At 52.8% G+C, this 26,610-nt stretch overlaps 1 protein-coding gene across 1 annotated transcript in view; it reads right to left on the bottom strand.

Annotated features, from left to right (window-relative positions):
• Positions 1-233: 233 nt before the first annotated feature.
• The window catches only part of IARS1 (isoleucyl-tRNA synthetase 1), a 2,025,584-nt gene continuing 1,999,207 nt past the window's right edge, over positions 234-26,610 (bottom strand). Inside the window, exon 34 of the mRNA XM_069643896.1 lies at positions 234-503. Within this exon, the coding sequence (XP_069499997.1) occupies positions 421-503 (83 nt within the window). The 3' untranslated portion in view covers positions 234-420. The remainder of the gene's footprint in view (positions 504-26,610) is intronic.

Genomic DNA, 26,610 nt, shown 5'->3' with positions numbered 1-26,610 from the left:
AGGGAGTAGTTTCATGCTGCTCCCCAGATGTTTGTCTTTCTTCATCCCTGTTACCTCATCAGAGGCAGGCCCAATGTCTGCTTTCCAGCGTCTCGGTCTAGAAAGCAACCTGCTAGGCTTTCTAGATATCTTGGTGTGTCCAATAGTTAAGATATATGGCAACTGTGTAGTTAACATTTGATATCAACGTGGAAAGAAATGAGGTATAACAAATAATTTTCTAGAGGCGTACATTGGCATTTATCACAAAGGGATCTTTTATTCTTAACACCAGGTGTTAGCAGCATAATAGACATGAGCTGAGAAAAGAATATGCAGTGGGCAACTGTTACAAAAAAATACAGAACTAGTGTGTTTATTTCGATCAAAATTCGTATTGAGTTCTTCTTGAGAGTCCATTACAGTGCATAAATAATTTCTTCAGCATTCAGCAGTTGTTTGTAAAACACGGACAAATACAGTCTTCATGTAAAGGGCGTCCATTGGTGTACCATCTGTAATTTCTTAAGAGATAAAGTTTGAGAAATTGTCAGATTTGATATAAATAGCTGTTACAAACAAGCAGTGCATCCAATAATATTCATATTTTACTATACAATATTGTCATGTTTTATGAATACGTATTCAGTGTGCGCTGTAAGGGAAGCATGGTATCACAAGTATGATACTGACACAATGGGTACAATTTGTAAAACCTTTATTGAAATGGGCGGGGTTGGAGAAACTCCTATGTTGCCCTATAACTAAACTGGGAGTAGTATTGACCATCAGATAATAACTAACGCAGTCCCAGTGGAGTCTGTCAAATCAAAATGGCCTATGCTAACAAAACCTAATGCTTGCCCCATCACTTGTACAAAAAAGTGTAAAAGGAGAAATTTGGTTAAAGAAGCTCTCCTCCCCAGGTTCGACCTCACGGAGTAAGGCTGTCCTTGCAGACAGGATGACACACTGGCTCGGTTTCCAACACAATAAACAATTCCAAAACATGGACCAAGGCCTGTCTGGCCTTCCACGTTAAAGTCTCTTTTCTTGACTTCCAAAATAATGTTTCAACCAAAAAGTTCACAAAGGACTCCCCTTCTGTCGAGCTCAGAACTTCTCACCACACAGTTCTCAAAGGTTCCCGCCCCCCTGTCATTTGCAATATAATGTTGCCATTTCAAACTTTAACACACACCAGTCTTTCAGGTCGCTTACCAACTCACCGGCTGTGTGCGTCTCTTTCTTGGTTTTGCGATTCCCAATTCACTAGTCAAGGTTAATATCACAGGCTTGGCCTCGCCTCCCCAACTCTGCCGTTCACCCCGCAGGGTCGCTGGCACACACAATGCAATCTTCACTTGTGGGATCTGGCCTTCTCCACATGTCCCTTGTGGCCCGTGGAATTGTATGATCGGACCAAAAAAAGTTCAGACCGTACAAAAAGTCAGAAAAATGTTACCACCAAAAGATCGAACACCAAAATTCAAACCTTTGGTGGTAGCATTGTAGGTAAGTTTAAAAAAAAAAATACTGCGGGGGTGTCCCCCGCAACACCCCATTCACTATATGGTGTGGTATAGTGAGCGGGGTGTTGCGGGGGACACCCCCGCAGCACACCCAAGAAAACCATGCAGCGCTGGTTCCCGATCACGGAAGTGAAAGGGAACAGGCGTCGCAGGGTCACAGCCTGAAGAAAAGGTAAGTAGGGTTTGTTTATGTTGAGGGTGTAGGAGGGGGGTGTGTCATGGGTATGTAGGGGTTTTGAACGTGTTCTCGCATGGGAAATGTACAAACCTTTTGAGGTTTGTGCATTTCACATGCAAACTTTTTCAGCCGCGGGAAAATCAGCTACGGTCGGATCACGTAGATCTGTGGCTCGTCAGAGGCAACGACCTCCAGTAAGGAACTCTTGGGGTTCTCGACGCTCTGCTCCAGTAGGTATGCATTCTTCCCGGAAACCCTGCTCGTAATAGTGTTCCGCCTTGCTCAGAGTGTGTCCTTGGGTTCTGCCTTTTATTCGTGTGAGGAGAGCTAATTGTTATCAGGTGTATGTACTTAGAGTTAAGTGCCTGACCCGGTTAGCGGGACATGTCCAGTACGATGTGTGAACGTTCATGTTGTTACGGTCAGTCATCCTCTCCCTCGTCCCAGTGTTTGTGTAAAAAGGGGGGCAAGGGGAAGTTGGGACCTCGCAGCATCCTAAAACATAGGATGTGCTGGATAAACAAAATATTATAAGTTACTCACCGTAGTGACTAAAATACTCTTGGTCCTTAGTCCCCTTTCCTCCATACTGCATGGGCGTCCCTTCCAAGGGACGGGAGACAGAACCTTTTTCACTAGAAAAAACCTTCTGCCCCTTTAAATTTAGAGGCGCGCAGGGGTGCCCTGGGGGCATGCGCTGCCCTGACTCTGTCGCCACACCTCAGTCCCCATTGACACGTCGACAATAGATTTAACATTGCCTAGTGACACCATTATTATTAAGGGGGAGGATGGTGGGGTGTATGGAGGAAAGGGAACTAATGACTAAGAGTACGTTAGTCACTACGGTGAGTAACTTATAATTACTCTTACGTCCCGTCCCTTTTCCTCCATACTGCATGGGCGATTACAATGGCGCTGGAATGTGATGGCCGTTGCCTTGGCCCTCACTGCGTGGGCATGCATGTTGGCCGGGAGCGGCTTGTGCTGGCCCTCGTATGCTTCTTTGATGGCCGAGACCATCCAGTGGGATTTGGAGGCCTGATAGCCTGGTCTTGAGCCTCTGAAAGTGACAAACAGGGCGTCCTATTTGCGGAAGCCCTTTGTCCTGTCCAGTATAATTTCTGGGCACGCCTAACATCCAGGCAGTGCAGCACTCTCTGTGCTTCATCCTTAGGATTGGAAAAGAACGTAGGAAGGACTATTTCCTCGTTCAAGTGGAAAGCAGACGGCACCTTGGGCAGAAATGCTGGGTGTGTCTTGCGTGTCTCCCTGTGCAAGGTAGTATATGGTTTCGAGGAGACCAGCTCCTGTATTTCGCTGACTCTACGAGCCGAGGTGAGGCCTACTAGTAAGGCCATCCTGATGGTGACCAGCCTGATGTCCGCGGTCGCCACTGGCTCGAACAGTTTGTGCGCTAGGCCGCCCAAGGTTATGTTAAGGTCCCACACCGGGTGCAGCCTCTTGATGGGCGGTTAGAGCCTTGCGAGCCCCGTCAAATGTTTCTTGACAATAGGATTGGAGGAGGAGAAGATCCCCTCCGAGTACCTGTAAGCCCGGATGGATGCGAGGCATGTACGTCAGGTGTCCCACTGCACCCCAGAGTGGGCGAGGTGCGCTGAGAAGGAGAACATGTCGTCCAAAGTACATGCCAGGGGACGATTTCCTTGTAGCCTGCCCAATGGCAGAACCTGGTCCATTTGCTCTTACACTGGGCCCTGGTAGCCTTGCTCCTTGCGCCCTGTATGAGTTCCGGATTAGCCTGGGAGAGGTTGAGGTGCCGCAGCTTTACCTGCTCAGGCACCACGCTGTGAGGGCTAGTTTCTGTGGCGATGGGTGGACGACCGTGCCCCCCTGCTGCACCAGAAGATGTGCCTGGCCCGTCAGGAGTTGAATCAGAGGCATCTCCGAGAGGCTGAGAAACTGCGAAAACCATGGCCTGACCGGCAACCATGGAGCGATTAGGATGATGTTGAGTTGGCGAGACTCCTTGATCTTGCAAATCACTCTGGGAATCAGCATCATACCATTACACTGAAGCCGAAATGTGTCGCCCAGGGAGCCGGGGCCCTGTCCCTGCCAGGAGGCAAACTGGGGGCATTTCTTGTTGTGCCAGGTGGCAAAGAGATCCACATGGGGATGACCCCAACTGTTGAAGATCTCCTGAATAATGAGGTTGTTTAGCTGCCACTCAATCATCTGCTCGCAACCTGCTGAGCCTGTCCACCTTCAGGCGGGATTCCCCCCGGGAGGGGGACTGGCATGAGGTAGATGCAGTTTTCCAGTGCCCACTCCCACATGCTGATTGCCAGTCTGCACAGAGGAGGGGATCTGGTGCCTCCCTGCTTGTTGACTTAGTACATGCTGATCGAGTTGTCTGTCTGGATGAGGACAACATTGCCCCTGAGAAGTGGTAGGAAGCTCTGTGCGCTAGCCAGATGGCGTTCAGCTCCAACCAATTGATGTGGTATTCCTTCTCCTGTCGAGTCCAGGTGCTGTGGACAAAGATCGCCCAGGGTGGCTCCGTAGCCCTCAAGCGAGGAGTCTGTGGTGATGGTGACCTGCATGGGGGGGGCCGAAAGAGCTTGTCCGTTCATAGGTTGAAGTCCCTGGACCACCATGTTAGGTCCGGGTGAGGAGATGGAGGAACGTTGATCATCTCGAATCGAGAGCCCCGCTCCTGGTTCCATGAGGCCGCGAAGTGCAGCTAAATCTTCTTCATCTTCAATCTCGTGTGTGGGATGGCTAACAGGACCGCCGCCAAGAGACCCAGGAGATGCTGGTACCACCATGCCAAGGTCACCTCTCTGCTGAGGAAGTGGGTGGTGGCCCTCTTGATTGCTGCGATCTTGCCCTTCGACGGAAATACCTTCTCGGAGCATGTGTCCCGATGAGGCCCAAGAACGTCAGAGTCTGCATGGGCTTCAGCTGCTACTTCTTGAGATTGAGTGAGAAGCCCAGATCGTCCAGCGTTTTCATAAGGGCATGGGATAAGTGGTGAACCGCTTCCGGAGATGAAGCCCTGACGAGGCAGTCGTCTAGGTATGGGCAGATCTGGAGGCCCTGCACTCTGAGGCGATCAGCCACCGGATTCATGAGCCTGGTAAAGACCATGGGGGCCGAGTTGAGGCCAAAAGGAAGGACCTTGTATTGAAAATGGTACCCCATGATCCTGAACCATAGGAAAGAACGATGAGGCTGCCAAATCAGGACGTGTAGGTACTACAGATCCAGGGAGCACATCCAGTCTCCCCTGCACAATGTCTCCGTTATAAAAGCTGGCATAACCATCTTGAATTTTTGTAGGGGTAAGGAGAGGTTGGGGGTGGAAAGGTACAGCACAACCCTCAGGCCCGCCTGGTTCTTCTTCTGAATGGTGAAAATCCTGGGGTAAAAGCCCAAACCTCGCTGGGAGGCTGGGACTTCCTCCACTGCCTGGCTCTCTACGAGCGACAGGATCTCTGCCAGAAGAGTTGAGAGAGTGGAGGGCAGGAGGGAGGAGAGGCTGGGATAGATACGCAGTACAGCTTGGATACTAAAGAGGATCCAGGGGGGCAAGAAATTCTGGCACCAGAAATGTGCATGGAGAGCAAGCTTGCCCCCCACTGGAGACACATAGACCCGAAGGGGCGTGTCATGCCTTCTTTCCCTCGGAGGCTGTCGCAGAGGAGGGAGACTGGAAAAAAGCCTTAGTCCCCCCCCGCCCCCTTTTTGTTGCTTGCACCGGTTCTGAGAGGGCGAGCGGGCAGGCTGCCTGGATCTCTGTCCCTGGAACCCTCCATATGTACGCCCCCTGTCGGAGCGCTGCTGTGACTGGGTGTACGACCTGAGCGTGGTCTTTGTTAAGATGGATAAAGACTTGGCCGTTTGTGAGATGCTTTTCTTCTTGTACAGCTCTTCGTCCGTGCTGGACGGGAAGAGGCCCCCCAACCCCCACGAACGACAGATCCAATATGCATTCCTGGACGTCCGGGTTGAATTTTGTTGCCCTGAGCCAGGCTTTCCTGATCATGTCCGTGGCGATACAGATGGCACGGCCAGAGGTGTCAATATGGGCCACCGTGGATTCCATGAGGTCCTGCGCCACCAGTTTGGCCTCAGCCAGTCCCGCCTTAAAACAGGACTGGCTCTGCATAGGGAATTCCGGGAGGAAGTCTGCAATTTCCCGCCATAACCTTTGGTTAGTGGCGCCAGCATGGCATTGGCCTGCGAAGCTGCAAGGATGCGTTGGAATACAACTTCTTCCTGTACGCCTCCAAGATCTTCTCCCCCTTGCCTAGTAGTGTCGCTACTGTGGAGGTTGACGACGACTGAGGCTTGGACTAAAGTGATGCCGCAGCCATCATTGAGGAGTGTGGCCGAGGATGGGCCGAGAGCAAGAGTGTATCCCCCTCCATCTGCCTGTACTTGGCGTCGATTGACCGGCTGGACCGAGTGGGGCTCGAACCAACCCTTCTTGGCCAGGGAGACATCGGCCTGCAGTGGAATCCCTGTTTTGGCAGAGGGGCATTGCGTGAGGACTTCAGCCAGAACGCCCTCTGCCGGCTGCTCAACCTCAGGTTGGGATAGGCCCAGGTACTCCGCCAGCCCTGCAAGACGTTTGAGGAAGGCCCTGGCTGAGGATGGCTCATCAGGATCTGTTGGGCAGACTCCTGTGCAGTGCCCTTGGGGACCACTACACACAATTAAGACTACAAGTGATTGTACAATTTCACCTTTGGTACAAGCCTGTACTACTATGTTAAAGTGGTAGCAGTAGCGGAGCAGCCAGACTTATCTCAAGAGTAAATGGGCAGTAGTAGAGATTACACAAAGGACCACAATTACTGTGACTCAAGTAAACACTGACTCAAGGTTTCAGGTAAAAAATAGAAGTACATTTATTTTTAAACCATGTGTTATAAAACACTTCAATTCTATAAATGCTCACAAAGTAAAAACACACTTTGTACCTTAGAATTTCAAACAAGGGAAAGTGGATAAAATCACAGGCAATACTTTTGTCAAGGTAAGGGAATCGGAGGACTCATTCAAAGATACAGATTAAAGTCAATAGGCCTGCGCCAGTGTCAATGGAGCAGATGCTCAGTTGCCGAGGATCACACGTTGAACAGTTCGAGATGCCAAGAGTACTTAGATATTGTCAGATGGAAGGAAAAGTTATAAGAGGGAAGGAAGAAGGAACAAATCTTCGAGGAGGAAAAGGGTTCACCCCGATTCCAGATGGTCAAATGGAGAGAACAACCAAATGTCCACAGTCCCTTATTCCGTTGGAGAAAAGCTGGTGCCACGGAAGTCGTTCCTGGTAGTTCCTGCAGACTCACGGTTCCTGCGGCTTCAGTCGTGGGGACAAGAAGGACGACGTCTGGAGCGATCTGCACTACCCAGGGATGAGGCCAGCAGCAGCGAAAAAGACAATGATGAATAAAAGGTGTGCTCCTTTAAATCAGGAGAGGGCTCTTCTGATGGCTATCCGGACCACTACAGCACAGCAGTGATTCCGACCCAGGAGAGGATTCTCTGACTGAAGAAAGAGTGAGCTGGTTGATCCCACCAGGCTCAAGGGAAGAAGACTACGGACTGGATCGTCTCTGGTCGTTGAGGTTTTGATGGCTCAGGACTGCAGCAGGGCTTCACCGGGACTCAGGGTTGCAGCAGCCGTCTTCTTCTCCGCTTCTCTTCGGTTCTTTGCAGTTCCAGTGGCGACTCTCCCTTCTAGCCCAAGAGTCCTGCCATTTATACCAAAATCCCCCATTCACACAGCCTGGCTGTCAATCAGTCAGCAGGGGGGGTTGTCCAGCCCAGACAACCACCTCAGCCAATCAACACAAAGTGCGACTTGGGTCTCCAAGGAGACCCTGTGCAGGGGGTGACTACACCCCTCCCTCACATTCACCACACCTAGACACCCAGACGCCAAAGGAGGACTTCTGGTCAGAAGCCCGCCAAAGGTCGGCGAACAAAGGAGGTAAACCTGGTTTGCCACGCAAAGAAAGACCCAAGAAGGATATTAACAACAATAAATAAAACCCAACCGGAGCCAAAATAAAAAGTATTTGGGCAAGCGGGTTTAAAGTTCGAGGCTACTAAAATAGCCTAAAACGTTACCACGTTATGTAATATAATCGCGGTAGGAAAATTAGGGTAGATACCACTGCCACCAGCCAAGTCTTAATGTAAAGGGAGCGAAACAATGCTCCAAGAGGCAAAGATAAAAAGGGCTAAGAATTAACCCTTTCCAATACTCCATATAAGATGGGGTGTACTGGATCCGTGGTAAAAGTGACTATGTAAAGTTAATGGCAACTTTACCCTTTTCAGGGGGACAGTAGTCAGCCCCAGAAAATGAAGTCTGTGGGAAGTCTAAGTGACAACCCTGTGTCACTGCACTGAAGGTGCTGTGTAACACACAAAGAGTGGGGTTACTGAAGTGGTGTACTCCAGAGTCCACAATCACAAAAACAGTTGAAATACACATGGCAAAACACAGGTAAGAGTGGGGGAAAAGCTCACGCTCTTACCAGGTGGAAAAAATAAACTCCAGAATTCCAGCAAAGCTGCAGAGGGACTCACTAGGTAAGGGAAATTAGCCATAGAATGAGAATTCTCCCTAACAGGATCCTTCTCCTCATCCGTATCCTGTGGATCAGGAGGATCCTGTGGAGGAGTAGCTGGAGCTGGAGGCTGGGGTAGGGGGACCGCAGCCGGAGGCTGAGGAGGAGGCAGAAACCGCCTGAGGAATCGGCTGGGTAGCCAGCGGCTGTCCCGGGCCTGAAAGCGCCGGGGGAGGAGCTTGCGGTGCTGCTAGCATCATAGGGAGGACATCCCTGATGGCGTCCTTGAGGATAACCCCCATACGAGGTGACTTCATGAGCCAGAGGAACCTCTCGAAGAACCCCTCTTCACTGGCCAGAGGAGGTGGTGGGGGTACTGACGGGCTAGCTGGGGGCTGCTGGAGCCACTGCATACACTGCCCGTAAGGACGAAGAGGGAAACTGCCCTGCGCATAAGAGGTATAGGCTGTAGGCCACGTACCTGGTTGAGGCCAGTCCTACCTGGACACTCATTCTTCGCCGAACTCCTGGAATGGCGTCAGATGGGTGCCTCTGTCTGGCACAGCGGCCATCTTGTTGAGCTGCCTGCCACGTGCCTGCGACGTGTTGCTCGGCTTACTGGGCCCACCCTCCTCCAAGACTCTTGCGTGTGGATCATGAGGCCTACCCTGCTCCTCGGGCCTAGACCCGGTAGGTGTGACACCCTCGACCCAGGGGTCGGTAGAGCTGCGTTTAGGCGCCCCCTCGGATGTATTGCGGGTACTAGGGTGTAGCCCCTCAGCCTGATTTCTGGTACAAGGGCGGAGCCCGTCGGATGACAATCCGGTACAAGAATCTTCCGGTCTCTCAACACTGTCACCGGAAGAATCTAAGGATCCCTCGGCCCGAAGGCCGTCTGTGGACGTGCTGGTACAAGGACCTGAGCGGTCCCTCCCGCGCGGGCGAGTCCTTGGGATGGAGTCTCCCTTGCGTGGTGTGATGGAAAATAGAGGCCCTACCTTGGGCCTGGCACAATGTTTCACGAAGTTCTTGAGGTCCTCTGGAGGAGACTTCTGGAAGAGCTCCCTCCACCTGCCTAGTCTGTTCTTCAGCAATTTGGGGTGACAGGGCGTCACATGCTGACCAAGCTTGCTAACTGTGGTTTGGGCCAAGGCAACATAAGCAGAGGCCGTAGGGGTCTGAAGTTGGGAAGAGCCCATTGGCAGGAAGGACACCTACTGAACCCTGTAGAAGTCGACATGCGCCGGAGAGGAGAGTGGCTCCGGAGGACCGAGTACCTGAATGAGAAGAAAGACAAAAAAGTCAAAGAGAAGAAATATCAACACGTGGATTTACATGGCCGAAGCCAAACCCAGGAGCGCTCGTGAATTCGGCCCGTTCCCGTCGACGTGGAAAAGGAGAATGGGGTGTGGCGCCGGAGGGCAGAGTAAGGGCAGCGCTTGGTCCCAGGGCCGCATCCCTGTGCACCTATAAATTTAAAGGGGAAGCAACAAGTTACTTACCTGTAACTGTTGTTCTCCAGCATGGGTCTTGTTAGGCAGAATCATATGCAGTACCTAGACTCCAAGTCATAGTACAATTTCACCTTTGGTACAAGCCTGTACTACACAGTAAAGTGGTAGCGATGGCTGAGCAGCCAGACTTATCTCAAGAGTAAATGAGCAGTAATAGGGATTACACAAAGGACTACAATTACTGTGACTCAAGCAAACACTGACTCAAGGTTTCTGGTTTAAAAATAGAAGTACATTTATTTTGAAACCATCTGTTCACAAAACACTTCACTTCTTTTACATAAAACCACACTCTAAATATACTACACACAACCAATTCCTCTTGTTCAGGTCAATTCAAGGTAAGTACATTAGGATTTGACAGACCGGTGTTTCGAAACAAAGACGTTACCGTGGGTTAATACGCAATCACTTTTTGACAGTAATGATAGTTCGGTCTTACGAAAAAGCGTACTCACGAGAAAAAATGCACCCGAAGTCAAACACACTTCGCACATAGAATTAAAACAAGGGACTAGTGGATAAAAATCATAGGCAATACTTTTGCCAAGGCAATAGAATCAGAGGGCGTTTTCTAAGAGGCAGATAAAAGTCAATAGGCCTGCGCCAGTGTCAAATGGAGCAGGGGCTCTGTTGACGAGGATCACACGGTTAGAATAGTTCAAGATTAACGTTGCCAGGAGTACTGGATATTGTCAAAGGGAAGCAAAAGTTATAAGACGGAAGGAAGAAAGGACAAGCCTTCGGAAAGGAAAAGGGTTCACCCCGATTCCTCAAGGTCAGACGGACAGAATGACTAAATGGACACAGTACCTTATTCGGATGAAGAAAGCTGGTGCTATGGCAGTTGTTCCTGGCAGTTCCCGCAGACTCACAGTTCCTGAAGCTTCAGTCGTGGGAACAAGAAGGACGTCGTCTGGAGCGATCTGCACTACCCAGGGATGAAGCCCGCAGGAGCAAAGCAACGATGAATAAAAGGTGCGCTCCTTAAAAACAGGAGAGGGCTCATCTGGTGGCTATCCGGACCACTACAGCTCAGTGCAGCGATTTCGACCCAGAAGAGGATTCTCTGCCTGTAGAAGGTGAGCTGGTTGATCCCACCAGGCTCAAGGGAAGAAGACTCTGGACTGGATCTTCTCTGTCGTTGAAGGGTAGATAGCTCAGGACTACAGCAGGGCTTCACCGGGATCTAGGAGTTTCAGCAGCCGTCTTCTTCTCCACTTCTCTTCGGTTCTTGTAGGTCCAGTGGCGACTCTGACTTCCAGCCTAAGAGTCCTGCCTTTTATGCCAAAATTCCCCATTCACACAGCCTGGCTGTCAATCACACAGCGGGGGGATTGTCCAGCCCGGAAAACCACCCCAGCCAATCGACACAAAGTGCGACTTGGGTCTCCAAGGAGACCCTGTGCAGGGGGTTACTAAACTCCTCCCTCACATTCATCCCACCTAGACACCCTGACGCTAAAGGAGGGCTTCTTTGCAGAAAACCGCCAAAGGACGGCAAACAAGGGAACCAAACCTGGTTTGGCGCGAAAAGCAAACAACAAGAAAGACCTTTCCAACACGAAATGGTGAAAAATCACACTAGGACCCACGATAAAAATGATATGGGGTAGCGGGTTTTATGTTCACGTCTGTCACCACAGCCAGTACACTAACACGGGAATCCGTGTAAAAATGATAGTTACCACTGCCACCAGCCATGTTGAGTCGGGAAGGGGGACACAAAGTGCCCTTTGAGTTACAGAAGGACAGGGGAAGGAACAAGTTACTTACCTGTAACTGTTCTCCAGCATGGGTCTGGCATGGATTCACATGCTCATGAATATTCCCCGTCGTCAGGCTGGGAATCCTCGGTAAAGAAAAAACCAGTATCAGTTTCATTTCTGATCTGTCTTTCGTAGTAGTAACCAATCACTGGTCTATGCGTCATACTGACCACAGCCAATGACTGCCCTCTACCTAAGCACCGCCTCTGGCAGCCATCTTCAGATTTGGAAGCACGTGAAGTGGCAGTATGACCAAGTGAAAAGCCGCAGAGGGGTAGGCGGGAGGGTTCGCATGTGAATCCATGCCAGACCCATGCTGGAGAACAACAGTTACAGGTAAGTAACTTGTTCCTTCTCCAGCATGGGGTCTGGCATGGATTCACATGCTCATGAATAAAGAATACCTAGCAGTACACACATGCACAACCACGGGAGGTGGCAAAGGCTCAACATTAAGCATTACATCAAACCCAACATTAAGCATCTTACCTCCTCACCAGGCTCACCTCGGGCGAACAGGTTGCGCAGCACTGCTTGGCCGACCCTGGACTCCTTCCTGGAATCCCGATCGACGCAGTAGAATTTCGTGAAGGTGTGCGTCGACCTCCACGTAGCAGCCCTGCATATGTTCAGCAGGGGCACACCAGAAAGGAACGCCGTGGTAGCTGCGATCGCTCTGGTGGAATGGGCTCTCGGACGGCCAGGCAGCGGTCGGTTTGCCAACCGATGACAGTACATGATACAGCCGGAGAGCCATCTGGAAATGGAAGCCTTCGAGAGAGCCTTCCGGTGATTGACAGGTCCAAAATTCACACAGAGTTGTGACGTCTTCCGAAAACACTTCGTGCGGTCCACGTAGAACTTCAGCGCTCTAGCCACATCCAGCGAGTGCAAAGTCCTCTCAGCCGGCGACGAAGGCGACGGGAAGAACACAGGCAACACCAAGGGTTCGTTGAGATGGAAGTCCGACGGTACCTTGGGCATGAAGGAGGGGTGCGTCCTGAGCACTACCCTTGTGTCGTGAAAAGTCAAGTACGGGGCGTTGCAGGAAAGGGCCTGGATCTCTCCCACCTGTCGTGCGGAGGTGATGGCCACAAGAAACGCTGTTTTCCATGACAGAAACTTCAACGGGGCCGAGTGCAGAGGCTCGAACGGAGGTCCCATGAGCTTGGTCAGCACCACGTTCAGCTCCCACGCCGGGGCCGGAGCCTTCACCGGCGGGAACGATCTGAACAGTCCCTTCATGAACTCTTTCACCAGACGATGAGACCACAAGGACGTCCGGCCCGTGGTCTTGGTGTATCGGGAGATCGCAGCAAGATGAATCTTGATGGACGCGTGTGCCAGTCCAGCTTTGGCCAGCGTCAGCAAGTACGGCAGTACCTGGGGGGCCGTAATCCGTAGAGGGTTAATCTTCTGTGCGTGGCACCAGACAGAGAACCTCTTCCATTTGTGTCCGTAGCATTTAAGAGTCGAGGACGCCCTGGCCTTTGCAAGAACCTCTCTGCAGTCGGCCGGTATGTCGTATCCTCCAAACTCTAGCGCTGCAGGAGCCAGGCCTGCAAGTTCAGCGATTTCGGGTCGTGGTGGAGGATGGCGCCTCCTTCCCGGGAGAGTAGATCCGCGTCCACCGGCAGCCTGATTGGCGGGGACGCTGATAAGTCCAGAAGGTCCGGGAACCATATCTGCCTCGGCCACGCAGGTGCGACGAGGATCATCCTGCACCGTGACCTCTTGAGCTGGTTGACGAGCCGGATTAGCAGTGGCAAAGGAGGGAACGCGTAGAGGAACAGGCCCTCCCAGGGGAACGAGAAAGCATCGCCCATGCTCCTCGCCTGGGGAAACCTGCTGGCGAACCTCCGGCACTTGGAGTTCGTCGCCGTCGCGAACAGGTCGATCTGGGGTGTGCCCCACCGTCGGAAGAGGCGATCCACTAGATCCTGCCGTAGTTCCCACTCGTGGCACGAGCGCAGCTCCCTGCTGAGTGAGTCGGCGATGGTGTTTTTTTATCCCTGCCAGATGAAACGGCACCAGAAACATCCTTTGGGCGACGGCCCAATGCCACAGGTCCTGCGCTTCCTTGGACAGTGCTGGGGACCTGGTTCCGCCCTGTTTCCTGATGTAAAACATGGTGGTGGTGTTGTCGGTGAAGATCCTCACCACCTTGCCCTTGAGGGACGGAAGGAAGGACCTGCGGGCCCAGAACACTGCACAGAGCTCCAGGACCTTGATATGGAGGGACTTCTCCGTCGGGAGCCAGAGGCCTCTCGCGTGCAGATTTTCGGTGTGCGCTCCCCACCCTTCCAGGGAGGCATCCGTGGTCACTGTCTACTGGTGGTCTGGGGTCTGGAAGTCCATGCCCGCCGTCAGATGCGCGCGGGTGCCCCACCACCTGACCGCTCGGCGGAAACTCTCGTCGAGTGTGATCCTCTCCTCGAAGCCGCCCGTCGTTTGGATCCAGCGCGCGTCCAGGAGCTCCTGCAACGGGCGCATCCGGAGCCTGCACATGGGAATGAGGTAGATGCAAGAAGACATCATTCCGAGGAGGGACTTGATGGACCTCACCTTGGCCGCGTCGGAAACCAACATCCGCTGTACCTTGCCCAGGATGGACCTGGTCCTTTCCTCCGACGGGGAGGCCAGAAGGGACACTGTGTCGAGCTTCGCTCCCAGAAACAGTGCGTTTTGCGCGGGTACCAGGTGGGACTTGGCGTAGTTCACGGAGAATCCCAGGTCCGTGAGAAGTTGGACTGTCCTTGCCGTGTGCTCCACGGCGAGCTCCCTCGTCTTGGCTCGGATGAGCCAGTCGTCCAGGTAGGGGTAGACGTGGATCCCCTCGCGGCGCAGCTGCGCCGCCACCGGTGCAAGGCACTTGGTAAATACCCTGGGTGCCGACCGTAGTCCGAAGGGGAGGGCTTTGAACTGGTAGTGACGCCCTTGGACCACAAACCTGAGGAATTTTCGGTGCCCCCTTAGGATGGGAATATGGAAGTAGGCATCCTCCAAATCCAACGACGACAGGAAGTCTCCTTCCTCCAGCTGACCCAGGACGTACTGGAGGGTGACCATCCGGAACTTCTGCGCCTTGATGAACTTGTTCAGACGTCGCAGGTCTAGGATGGGGCGCCATCCTCCCGTCTTCTTCTTCACGAGGAAGTATCTCGAGTAAACTCCGGAACCCCGAAGCCTCTTTGGGACGAGTTTGATGGCGCCCTTCCTGAGCAACGCCTTTACCTCCAGGAGAAGCTGAGGGACGTGAAGCTCTTTCCTGGCCACGGGGGGGACGCGCGGGCACCTTCTTTGAAACTCGAGCGCGTGGCCCCGGGCTAAGGCGTCCAGCACCCAACGGTCGGTGGAGATGGACTCCCACACGCTGACAAAGCCCGCCAGCCGGCCTCCCACCGGGGTGCTTCGGTGGGGGCCCGACCCCACGGCCGGTTCAATCCTGTTTCGACGAGGCTTTGCCGCCTTGACCTCCTTGGCGACGACGGCGGGGTCCGCCAGACTTGCCTCGTCCTCTGTAGGCCTCCTGAGACGACGAGCGGGCCGCTTGACGGTAGGTAGAGAAACCGCCGCCGGAACCTTTGGAGGCGCCCTTGCCTCCGCTGCTCCGAAAGGGCGTCCGTCGTTGCTGCAGAACCCCAAGGGCCCGGGCCGTCTCAGTGTCCGCTTTAATGGCCTGGAGGGAATCGTCCACTGTTTTCCCAAACAGGTTGTTCCCATCGAACGGCATGTCCAGGACTCTGGTCTGTACGTCTTGACGGAAGTCCGTAGCCTTGAGCCATCCACGCCGCCTAAGGCACACGCCGTTGCCCAACTGGCGAAACCCAGTGTCGGCGATGTCCGTCGCAATAGTGATGGCGTGGTCCGACGCCACCTCACCTTCCTGTAGGATCTCCAGGGCATCCGCCCTCTTGTCGTCCGGTAGGAAGTCCAGCAGGGGAGCCAGTCTGTACCATAGCTCCCTGTCGTAGCGGGCCACGATAGCCAAGGCGTTGTCCGCTTTAATCGTCGTCGCTGCCGACGAGATGACCCTGCGTCCCATAGCGTCCAATTTCTTTCCCTCGCCGTCCGGTGGGGAAGTCGATGTGGAGGCCGCACCCCCCCCCCGCTTTCTTCCTGGCTGCCGCGGAGACGACTGAGTCCGGGTTAGGCTGCGCCCGGATGCACAGGGGGGCCGCGTCCGGGACCCGGTACTTCTTCTCGTACCGGTCTCTTCTAGCTGGCGTCGTGGAGGGGTTCTTGAGGAGGGCGAGGCCCTCATCCCAAATGTCGTCCAGTAGAGGCACCGCGAGGACCGTCTTCCTCTTGGCCTCGCGCCGTTGATAAAGGAATCCTTCCTTTTTCTTCTCCTCAGGGCAGAGCTGGAAAAGCTCGGATGCCCTGGCGATCATGGAGTGGAACGATCAAATCTCGTCGGGCGGAGAAGCCCTGGTGGGAGGTGACGACGGGAGATCCTCGTCGTATACCTCGTCCGTACCCGTCGCTGCCATGTCAGTCCCCGTATCATCCCCTCGGGTGGACGGGGAGGAGGGCTGGACGGGTCGCGATGGCTGAAAAGGAGGTGGAGGGTGAATCCTTCTCTTCTTGGGCGGGGGAACACCCGAAGGTCCCGGTTCTGGATCCCCCGACCGGAGAGGTTCCTCCGTCGGCAACAGTAGTCTCGTCCTTATCTCTGAGCATAAGGACTGTATAGCCAAGAAAATGGCCGCCGAGTTGTCTTGCGGCGCTGGCAGAGGGGAATCCGACGGGCGATCAGGGGCCCCGTCTTCACCCTCGACGCTGTCGTCGTCACCTGCGTCGGGATCCATCCCGACGGGCCGGTCTTCATCCACGCCAAGGCCGTGGCTTAAGACCTCGATCAGCTCTTCCTCTGAGGCCGAATCTACGACGACGCCCTGCCCCCCCCTTTTCTTCCCCGCCGGGGATTTCACGGGGGTCCTATCGATGGGCACAAAAGAGGACTCCCTCCGAGGTGGCAGGGAGACTCTGAGCCCCGAGGTCGCCACCACTGGTGTAGCCTCCACAGGCTGAGCCAGGGCCGCCGCGACAGTATCGATAGAGGGCTTGGCCGGATGGATTAAGGCCTTCACCACCTTAGGTGCGCTCACCGCCTTATCCTTGAGGGGGGGGGACACTGCCTCGCTCCCCCACCGATGGGGCCTTCGAGCTCGACCGGGGCCTCTCCAGGAGCTTCGCCGGGTGCTCGCCCTTCCTCTTACCCGACCCAGAGCGTTGGCTCGTGGCTGAAGGTGCCGGGGAGGGTGCGCCCTGCCTGGCGCCCGTAGAGCCCGACCGTTCGGCGCTCCCAGTGCCAGCGGACTCGCGGTGCTTGGCCTTGTGTTGGACCCCCGTCGCCGGGGCGTCCTCAAAGGTCTTAGAAGAACGCTCGGATTTCTTCCTCTTCTTCTCGCCTGACGGGCTCTTCCCTTCCAGCCAGTTGGCGAGGCGTTGGTGGCGGTCCTTCATGGTCCGCTCCGACATATTGCCGCAAAACGCACAGTCCTTCTCCACGTGCGTCTTGTCCTCATGTATGAAAAAATAGCACTAACGCTCGAGAGCAATAGCACAAGGATCCCAACACATGAATATGCGGTAAAAATCTGAAGCTGGCTGCCAGAGGCGGTGCTTAGGTAGATGGCAGTCATTGGCTGTGGTCAGTATGACGCAGAGACCAGTGATTGGTTACTACTACGAAAGACAGATCAGAAACGAAACTGATACTGGTTTTTTCTTTACCGAGGATTCCCAGCCTGACGACGGGGAATATTCATGAGCATGTGAATCCATGCCAGACCCCATGCTGGAGAAAGATATTCCCCTCCAGTACGCCATTGTAAGATGGCTTATACTGGATCTGTATTTTAAAAGGACTAGTAAAGCCAATGGTGACTTTACATGTTTCTGGGGGACAGTAGTCATCCCCAGAAATGGAGTTCACAAGGGAAGTCTAAAAGACATGAGGTTCCCTCGCATCAGGTTCCCTTCGTTGGCCCACCACAGAAGATCTTGGGAGACCCAGAGAGGAATCTGAATGGAAACCGACATCTTGCCGGAAAACTGCGACCACTGCATCTTGAGGGCCCACTGCAGGGATCTCATCCGCAGCCTGGCCCCTGGGACCAGAAAAATGCAGGATGCCATGAGGCTGAGCAACCTTAATAATTCGAAAGCTGGGTGACTCTGGGCATGTTGAAACTTGTCCACCATCTGCACAATGTGATGAGCCCTTACCTTGGGAGGCGAACACTTCCCCAAGGACGTGTCCAACACAGCCCTGATGTACTGGAACTGTTGGGAAGGGTTCAGGTGCGACTTCTTGAAATTCAGGGAGAAGCCCAGCCTATGGCGGGTGTAGCAGGTGACACCAAGATGATCCAACTCTAGCTCGGGAGAGCACGCCCGGATCAGCCAGTCGTCCAGGTAGGAGTAGACGTGAGGGACAAGAATTCCTGCGCAAGGAGCGGATCCGGAAGCTTCAAAGAGAGTTTCCCCTGTGGATTGTCATGAGGCCGCTGAAGGAAGGCAAGGCAGTAGCCGTGGGCTATGGTATCCAGAACCCACGCATCTGAAGTAATGGCCCGCCACTCTTCAAGATGCTGAGACAGTCTGCCCCCAACCGGCGAACCATGGGACATGGCCTCATGACTGTTTGGAAGCGGCTGCGGCAGTGCTGAAGGCAAAGAGGCAGCTACCTGAGGGCTTTGGCACCACGATTTCCCTGACCACCACGGGTACTTTTCGCTGGCCCCTTTGACTGGCAGCCCCTCTCGTTCTAACAAAGGAAGAGTAGTAACAGAAATAACCTCCCCTCCACTACTGTCCCCTAGGAAGAAAAGGCAGAGGTTGGCACGACGCGGCGGTCAAAGATTTTGCCGCAGCTTTTGAGGTCTGCAGCCTCTCAAGGCTCTTGTCAGCCTTGCTGGCAAACAAATGTGTGCCATCAAAGGGCATGTTCAGAAAACGGGCCTGCACATCCGGAGCAAACCCCGACTTCCGCAACCACGCAAATCTGCGTATAACGGTGTTTGCAGTTATGGATCGGCTAACACTGTCGGCCGTATCCAAACCCGACTGAAGGGATTCGCACATGGCATCCTTGCCGTCTTGCACGAGAGCAAGGAACCCATCCCTTTCTTCCCCCTCGGGAAAATGCTCAGCCACCAAGGAAACAGAATTCCATAGAGTGTGTGAAAACCTTGCCATGGCACATGTGGAGTTGGACGATTTGAAGGCCATGCTCCCAGCAGAAAATACCTTCCGGGCCCAACCGTTGATGCGCTTGTCGTCCCTATCGGGAGTGATGGTAGGGTACGCCGCCTGCCTCGAGGTGGCCGTAGCCGCCTGAACCACCAAACACTCGGGAGTGGGGTGAGTAGATAAATAGCTGGGGTCGCTAACGGAAGGGCAGTATTTCTTAGTTAAAGATTTATTAACAGCTGGAAGAAATTCCGGGGACTGCCAAGCAGCTGCCACCCTTTTCTGCAAGGTAAGATGAAATGGCAAAACAGGGTCGGAGGACGGACCTTGATCTAAAATGTCAGTCAGATCATCCTGCACAAAGTCTTCAGGAGTACTGGACCAGCCAGATACTTTGAGACCCTCGCCATGAACCTCCTGTACGAGGACTCTGCATGAGCCCCAGGCTCAGGTTTACCGAATTCCACTTCCGGAGAAGTGTCCAACCCACTGGCATCATGGAGGGTCTGCCGCAACTCCTCTAACTGACTGTCTCCAGAAAACAGTGGAGCCTCATCGAGGTCACCAGGGTCCTCAACCTCGGACCTTTCTTCCTCTTCAAAAATGTCATCCAGAGGGGGTTGAAACCCAGGCCTGGGGACAGAAGAGGGCCTGGAGGCCAAAACTGGCCGCACAGACTTCCCAGTAGCCTTCCTTGGAGGATCCACGAGATCCGGGTACTCCAAAGCCAAATTTCAAGAAATAAAATTGCTGAAGGCGGCGAAGGCTTCGACGCCAATAGAGCGTCGACAACCTCGACGTCATGAGCGCTGAAGGCTTCAACGTCGACATCAAGCCCTCCTTAGGTAGCTGCAGTCTCGCTGGGGATGAGGACCGAGACAGACACGTCCTGTTAGGGAGAATTCTGATCTTATGGCTAATTTCCCTTACCTATAGAGTCCCCCAGCAGCTTTGCTGGATTTGAATGTTTTTTTTTTCCTCCTGCTACGAGTGAGACTCTTTTTCCCACTCTTAGGCATTTTTGCTATGTGTGTTCCAGGCTATTTTTGTGTTTAATGCCTATGGAGTTTCTCTCCCCTCCATAGGAACCATCTTTATTCACAAGTGTTACGCAGCACTGTCCGTGCAGTGACACAGGGGTGTCGTAGCGACCCCCAAACATAGACTCCATACCCTGGGACTGACTACTGTCTCCCAGGGCATGTAAAGTCCCCATTGACTTTACTAGTCAATCTCTGTGAACAAAACCAGTACAACCCATCTTACTATGGAGGTACTGGAAAGGGTTAATAAATGTTCCCCTTATGTCAATTTTCGAGAGGGTACCGTACAGTCCCTTTCTCAAAAGTTTCTGGCTGGTGGCAGTCGTTACTACCAAAAATATTCACCCGGGAATATTTTCCTATGGGATTTTCCCATTGTTCGAGGTTACCACTTTTTCTGACAGCCTCTAACATACCGCCTGTGTATTTTAATATTAACTTTACTCCGGTAGGTTTTATTTGCCAGAACTTTAATATAACTTCTTTCTCATGTCTTTCTCTAAACTCCTAACCCAGGTCGGGGATCCTTTGTTCGTCCGTTTGGCGGGCTTCTGCCTAGAAGCCCTCCTTTCGTTGCCACTGAGTCTGGGGTGGGTCCATTGTGTGGGAGGGGGAGTAGGACCCCTGGACAAGGTTGCCTCAGCAACCCATGTCGCACTCTATCCTGATAGGCTGGAGGGTCTCCCGCCAAGATGACCACTCCACTGTGTGAGTGACAGCTAGGCTGTATGAATGGGGATCTTTTTGCATAAAAGCAGGGTCCCGAGGACTAGAGGAGCAAGACGTTGCCACTGGAAATAAGCAGCCGAAGAGGAGAGAAGCCGAAGATATCTACAATAACTGAACCACTGGTGAAGCCCTGCTGCAGCGTCTCACCACTTTTCTCCACACGATGAGAGAATATCTTCACCTGCAAGAGTCTTCTTCCCTTGAGCTGGTGGGGCCAACCAGTTTGCCAATCGCCTTCCCGGACCTGCCTTGGTCGAATCTCCCGTACCCTGTACTCAGAGGCCGGATAGCCAGGCACCAGTTCACCCAGACCGTGATTTAAAGGAGCGTGCCGTTTATTTGTCGGGCAGCACCGTGGCTGGTTTCATCCCTGGGTAGTGCAGTAACTCGAACCTTCCTCCACGACGAGTGCCTCTCTTCCTCTGCTGGAACACCCGAACTGCAGGAACTACCAGGAACAACCGCCACCGCAGGAGCCACTTCTTCATTTTAAAGGTACATTGTTCCGCCAGGCTGCCCTTTCTTCGCGGTAGCACTAGAGGTGTTTTAAATCCTTTACCTACCTGTTGGGTTGGCTGCCCCTCTCTCTTAACATTGTCTTTCAACTTCTGCATCCACCTTTTCAAAATCGTTAACAAAAGACTTGGCTGCAGCTACAAGAACATTTCGCTCCTCGGCCCTTGCCCTGTACCACTGACTCTGGCATAGGCCTACTGACTCTGGCTACATTTGTTAGAACTGCCTTCTTTAGATTGATTCTCAACTAGAACTGTGTTGATGCACCTACTTCTTATAACTACCCTTTTCTAAACCTTGTGAAATGCCATTTTGCTCAGTTTTCATTAATTATTGCCTATACTGATACACTATCTTGCTTAATCTGGTTCACAATCTTATGGGAAATGTTGCTAAGGTGTATATGACGCTATTTCTATATAACTTGTGCTTCCCCTCCCTTGTGAGAAATTGATAGAGTACCCCTTGTGTGTAGTTTTCACTGTGCCGTTTCGCTCATTTTTCACTCTGGTTCACTTGGTCTACAATTTAACTAGGGAGTGTGTATATTTTTCCTCTGACTTATTTAACTTGCTTTAAGAACTGTGATAGATGGGTTTATCTAGAAGTGTATAAAATAAATATATCTACTTTTTAATACAAAGCTTTGGTCAGCGTTTCCTTGTGCCATAGTACTGTAGGCCTATTGTGTAAACCCTGAATACTGCTCATCTCCCTCTTGAGATAAGTCGGACTGCTCAGCCACAGCTACCAACCAAACCTTTGTGGTACAGACTGATACCAAAGGGGATTTATTGCTCCCACCTGTAGTCCTAATCTTGTGTAGTGCTCCCTAAGGGAACTGCACAGGATTCTGCCTAACACGCCCCTTGCGACTTTTTGATTCCTTGTCTGTACAGGACCGTGAAGGCTCCCCATGTGAGTTGCGTCATAGACCTGAGTCAGAAGGCGTGCAAGCCGCGGTACGAGACTGATCCTTCGTCAGAAGGCACGACCGGACCCGTGACCTGCGATTGAAAAATCGCTAACAGATTCTTTAAACGTCACCCATTCCTATGGAGTCCAGGACTTTGTTGGGCACGTAACCTTCCTCGAGGCACCATCCTCCGAGAACGACGGGGAAGGCGACCGGTGACGGCGCTTCCTAGAGTGCCGGGACGAGGAAGAAGAGTGGCAGGAACCACTCCGTGACCGAGATTCGCAGGACTCATTCCGACGTGGAGTCTCATTGGTGGAAACACCCCTGGACGTTCAGGACATAACAGGCTTAGAGCCCCTACCTACCTGGAGCTTCCCCTTCCGCTCACGCAAGGCCTTGGTGTTAGGCAGAATTATATGCAGTACCCTTTGGGAACACTACACACAATTATGACTACAAGTGACAGTACAATTTCACCTTTGGTACAAGCCTGTACTACACAGTTATAGTGGTAGCAGTAGCGGATCAGCCAGACTTATCTCAAGAGTAAGTGAGCAGTACAAATAGTTACACAATGGACAGCAATTACTATGATTCAGGCAAACACTGACTCAAGGTAAAAGAATATATATTTATTTACTCAAAAGTTGTATAACATTTCACTATTCTAAGCAAGTTAAAAATCACAATCATGAGTACACCATACCACTTCCCGTAAATTCCAGACAAGTTAAGCTCACAAAATGAAGTGGGAGCAAAATGGCACACCAGCAATTTAAAAGGGAGGGTAAGACAAAGTTACTAGAAATTAGGCAAAACCAAAAGTTAAGTACTCAGGGCAATTGAACAAGAGAGACTACAGTGAGGAGATCAGCTAGAAAAGGCTTAGTGCCAAAGTCAATGGGTCAAAAGTCTTTCTCAAGATCACACGGTTCAGGGTAGTTTGTGGTAAAGTTCGTGGCACAGATTCCGGACGAGGTTGGTTGGTAGAAAAGTTAGTTCAAAGAGAAGAGAAGGACAAACCCTCAGTTTGGAGAAAGATTTCAAACACTTTCACCGCTTTACCTTAAAACGGAGAGGGAGCTGTACGTTCCTGGTGGTTCCTGCAGGCTCACGGATCCGGAAGCGACTGTCGGACTGACGAGAAGTAGGAAGACTGGAGGGTCCTGCGACACCCAGGGAAGGAATCATCAGCAGAGCAAACAACAAATAAAAGGTGCGCTCCTTAAAACCCAAGCAGGGTCCGACCTTCCTGGCTATCCGGCCACTGTAGCTCTGTACAGCGAATTCGACCAGAGGAGGGGTCCTGGCTTTTAGTTTGGGCGAACTGGTTGGTCCCACCAGCTCAAGGGAAGAAGTTTCCTGAAGGATTTTCTCTGTCGTCGGATTTTGGCGATTCGGCCCTGCAGCAAGGCTTCACCGGGCGGTTCAGTCTTGGTAGGGGTCCTCTTCTTCCAGTTCCTCGTTGGTTCTTTCGTTCCAGTGGCGACTGCTCTTCCAGTCCCAGAGACCTGCTTTTATGCAGTTTTCCCTCATTCATACAGCCTGGCTGCCAATCAAACAGCAGGGTGGCTGGCCTGGCAAGGCCAGTCCCCTTAGCCAATCAGACAAGAGTGCGACTAGGGAACCCATGGCAGGGGTTCAAAGATCCCTCTCTCACATCCTGCCTACCTAGACTATCAGGGCCTTAAGGAGGGCTTCTGTGCAGAAGCCTGCGAAAAGACAGCAAACAAAAGGGTTCATCCCCGGTTTGGCGCACAGAGAAATACACGAGAAAGACTAACAAAAAAACGGCGAAAAAACCCAGCCGGAACCAAAATAAAATGTATTTGGTCAAGCGGGTTTATGTTTGAGGCTAATATAATAGCCTAAAACAGTACCACATTTATATACTATAATCACGGTAGAAAAGTTAGGGTAGATATCACTGCCACCAGCCAAGTCTTAATGTTAAGGGTGCAAAACAATGCCCCAAGAGGTACAGACAAAACGGGATAAGAGTAAACCCTTTCCAATACTGCATGTAAGATGGGGTGTACTGGGTCTGTGGTTTAAAGTGACTATAGTAAAGTTAATGGCAACTTTACCCTTTTCTGGGGGACTGTAGTCAGCCCCAGACAATGGAGTCGGTGGGAAGTCTAAAAGACAACCCTGTGTCACTGCACTGAAGGTGCTGTGTAACACACATGAACAATATGGTGCCTTGGGGTAGGTGAGGCTCCAGTGCCCAAGATCACACAAAATAGAAATACACATAGCAAAACACATAAGAGTGGAAAAAAGGCTCACACTCTTACCAGGTGAAAAAAATAAATCCTAGAAATCCAGCGAAGCTGCTGAGGGACTCATTAGGTAACAAAATCAACCATTTATGAGAATTCTCCCTAACAAGACTCTCTGGGAGGCTGGTACTTCTTCCACTGCTTGGCTCTCGACGAGCGACAGGATCTCTGCCAACAGAGTTGCCGTCCAAATCTGTGGGAGAGTAGGGAGGTAACGTTAGGCGGTACCCCTTGGATACTACAGAGAGCATCCAGGGGTCCGCAAAATTCTGGTGCCAGAAATGCACGCGAGAGTCAAGCCTGCCACCCACTGGAGACACGTGGACCCGAAGGGACACGTCATGCCTTTTTACCGTCTGAGGCTGTTGCTGAGGAGGGGGACTTGGAAGAAGCCCTTGCCACCCCCCCTTTTGTTGCTTGCGCCGGTGCTGACTCGGCGAGTGGTCAGGTTGCCTCGGCCTCCGTTCCTGAAATCCCCATAAACCACCAAACGCCCGCCCCTTGTCGGAGCGTTGATGCGACTGGGTGTACGCCTTGGGCGTGGCCTTCGTCAGGATAAAGACTTTGCAGTCTGCAAGCTTTTCTTTTTATCCAATTCCTAGTCGGTGGTAGAGTGGAAGAGGTCACTACCCTCGAACAGAAGGTCCAATTTGTGATCCTGGACGTCGGGGTTAAACTTAGTAGCCCTAAGCCAGGCGTCGTCCTCATGTCCGTGGCGATGCAGATGGCCCGACAAGAGGTAGCGATGTGGGCCACTGTGGACTCCATGATGTCCTGCGCTACCAGCCTGGATTCTCGTAGACCCAACTTGAAGCGTGCCTGGCTCTGCACCGAAAGTTCCAGAAGGAAGTCTGCTATTTCCCGCCACAACCTCTGGTTAGCAGCTGCCAGCATGGCATCCGCTTTGGCCTGATGCAGGTGCAGGGAGGCGTTCGAGAACAGCTTCTTCCCGTACGCCTCCAAGATCATCTCCTCCTTGGCAAGCAGTGCCGAGGACGAGGTGGCGGAGAATGACTGAGGCTTAGAGTCGGGTGTCGCTGCAGTGATCACCGAAGAATAAGGCTGGGGGTGCGTTGATAACAAGAGTGTGCTCCCTTCCCTCTGTCTATACTTTGCATCGAGACGCCGATTGACAGGTTCGGCCAAGTGTGGCTTGAGCCACCTTTTCTTGGCCAGAGCCACGACGTCCTTCTGCATCGTGATACCCGTTCTGGTAGGTGGTCGTAGGGTGAGGACTTCTGCCAAGACCCCCTCCTCCGGCTGCTCGACCTCAGGTTGAGGAAGGCCCAAATATTCTACCAAACCTGCAAGCCTGTCGTGGAAGGCCTTCGCTGGCGACGGCATGTCAGGGTCCTACTTCTTGTCTGTGTCCACCAGAGTGTCCGGCTAGTCCAGAGCGGGTGGAGGAGTGATGGGCGCTGTGGGCTGCGGTGTGGAGACCGGAGCCGGAGGCTGGTGTGGAACAGCCTGTACTGTAGGAGGCAGGGAAGCCGGAATCAAAGGAGCCGGCAGGGGCAGCGGGGGCTGCGCCGGGGCCTGTGGCGCTGGAGCCATCGGATGAAATGACTGGGTGCTGGTGGAGTGGCCAGAGGCAGCAAGTCCCTTACAGCATCCCGTAGGATGGCCCTCATCTGGGGGGGAGAGGGGGGTTTTGTATCAGTGACAAGAACTTTTAGAAGAACCTGTTTTCGGAGGAAGAAGAGGAGGCAGGAGATAGTGACGGAGTGGGTGGGGCTGCTGGGGCCGGAGTGCACTCTGTCTAGGTAGCAGAGGAAACCTGCCCTGCGCTGCGGATAAACTGTAGGCCACGTAACTGGTTGACACCAATCCCACCATGAAACTCGTTCAGCTGCCTGCTCTGTTCCTAGGGGTGGCATCGGACGAGCGGACATGTTCTCTGGTGCGGTGGCCATTTTGTCGAGCCGTGTGCCAAAGTCGTGGTGCCTGGCTCCCTGGGCTCGGTCTCCTCCAGGACTCTTGGTTGTGGAGCATGAGGCCTACCCTGCACCTCAGGTCTGAGCCTGGAAGGCTTGTTACCCTTGGCATTGTCGCCGGTAGTGCTGCGTTCAGGCGCCCCTTCAGACATTGAGCCGGTACTAGGGAGCTGCCCTTCAGGTGTACTACCAGGAAAAGAACCTTGCGGTCCCTCAGCACTGATTCCGGAGGGATCTGGCGACCCCTCGACCGTGAAGCGGGTAGCTGGACTAGCCTCGGTTCGTGTATGCAGTATGGAGGAAAGGGGACTAAGAGTACTTAAGTCACTATGGTGAGTAACTCAATTAAATTTTTGTGGCACAATTGCTTTCCCGCTTATTTGTTAATCCTTCACCGGCCTCCTGTACCTCGGCTACCCCGGCGAATGTCTGCCCCTTCAGGCTTCAGTAGGTGCGATGGT

The sequence above is a fragment of the Ambystoma mexicanum genome, chromosome 2p (genome assembly GCF_040938575.1).
Source record: "Ambystoma mexicanum isolate Mex_15411 chromosome 2p, UKY_AmexF1_1, whole genome shotgun sequence".
In the NCBI taxonomy this organism is placed as follows: domain Eukaryota; kingdom Metazoa; phylum Chordata; class Amphibia; order Caudata; family Ambystomatidae; genus Ambystoma; species Ambystoma mexicanum.
This window is presented reverse-complemented; position numbering and strand designations above follow the sequence as displayed.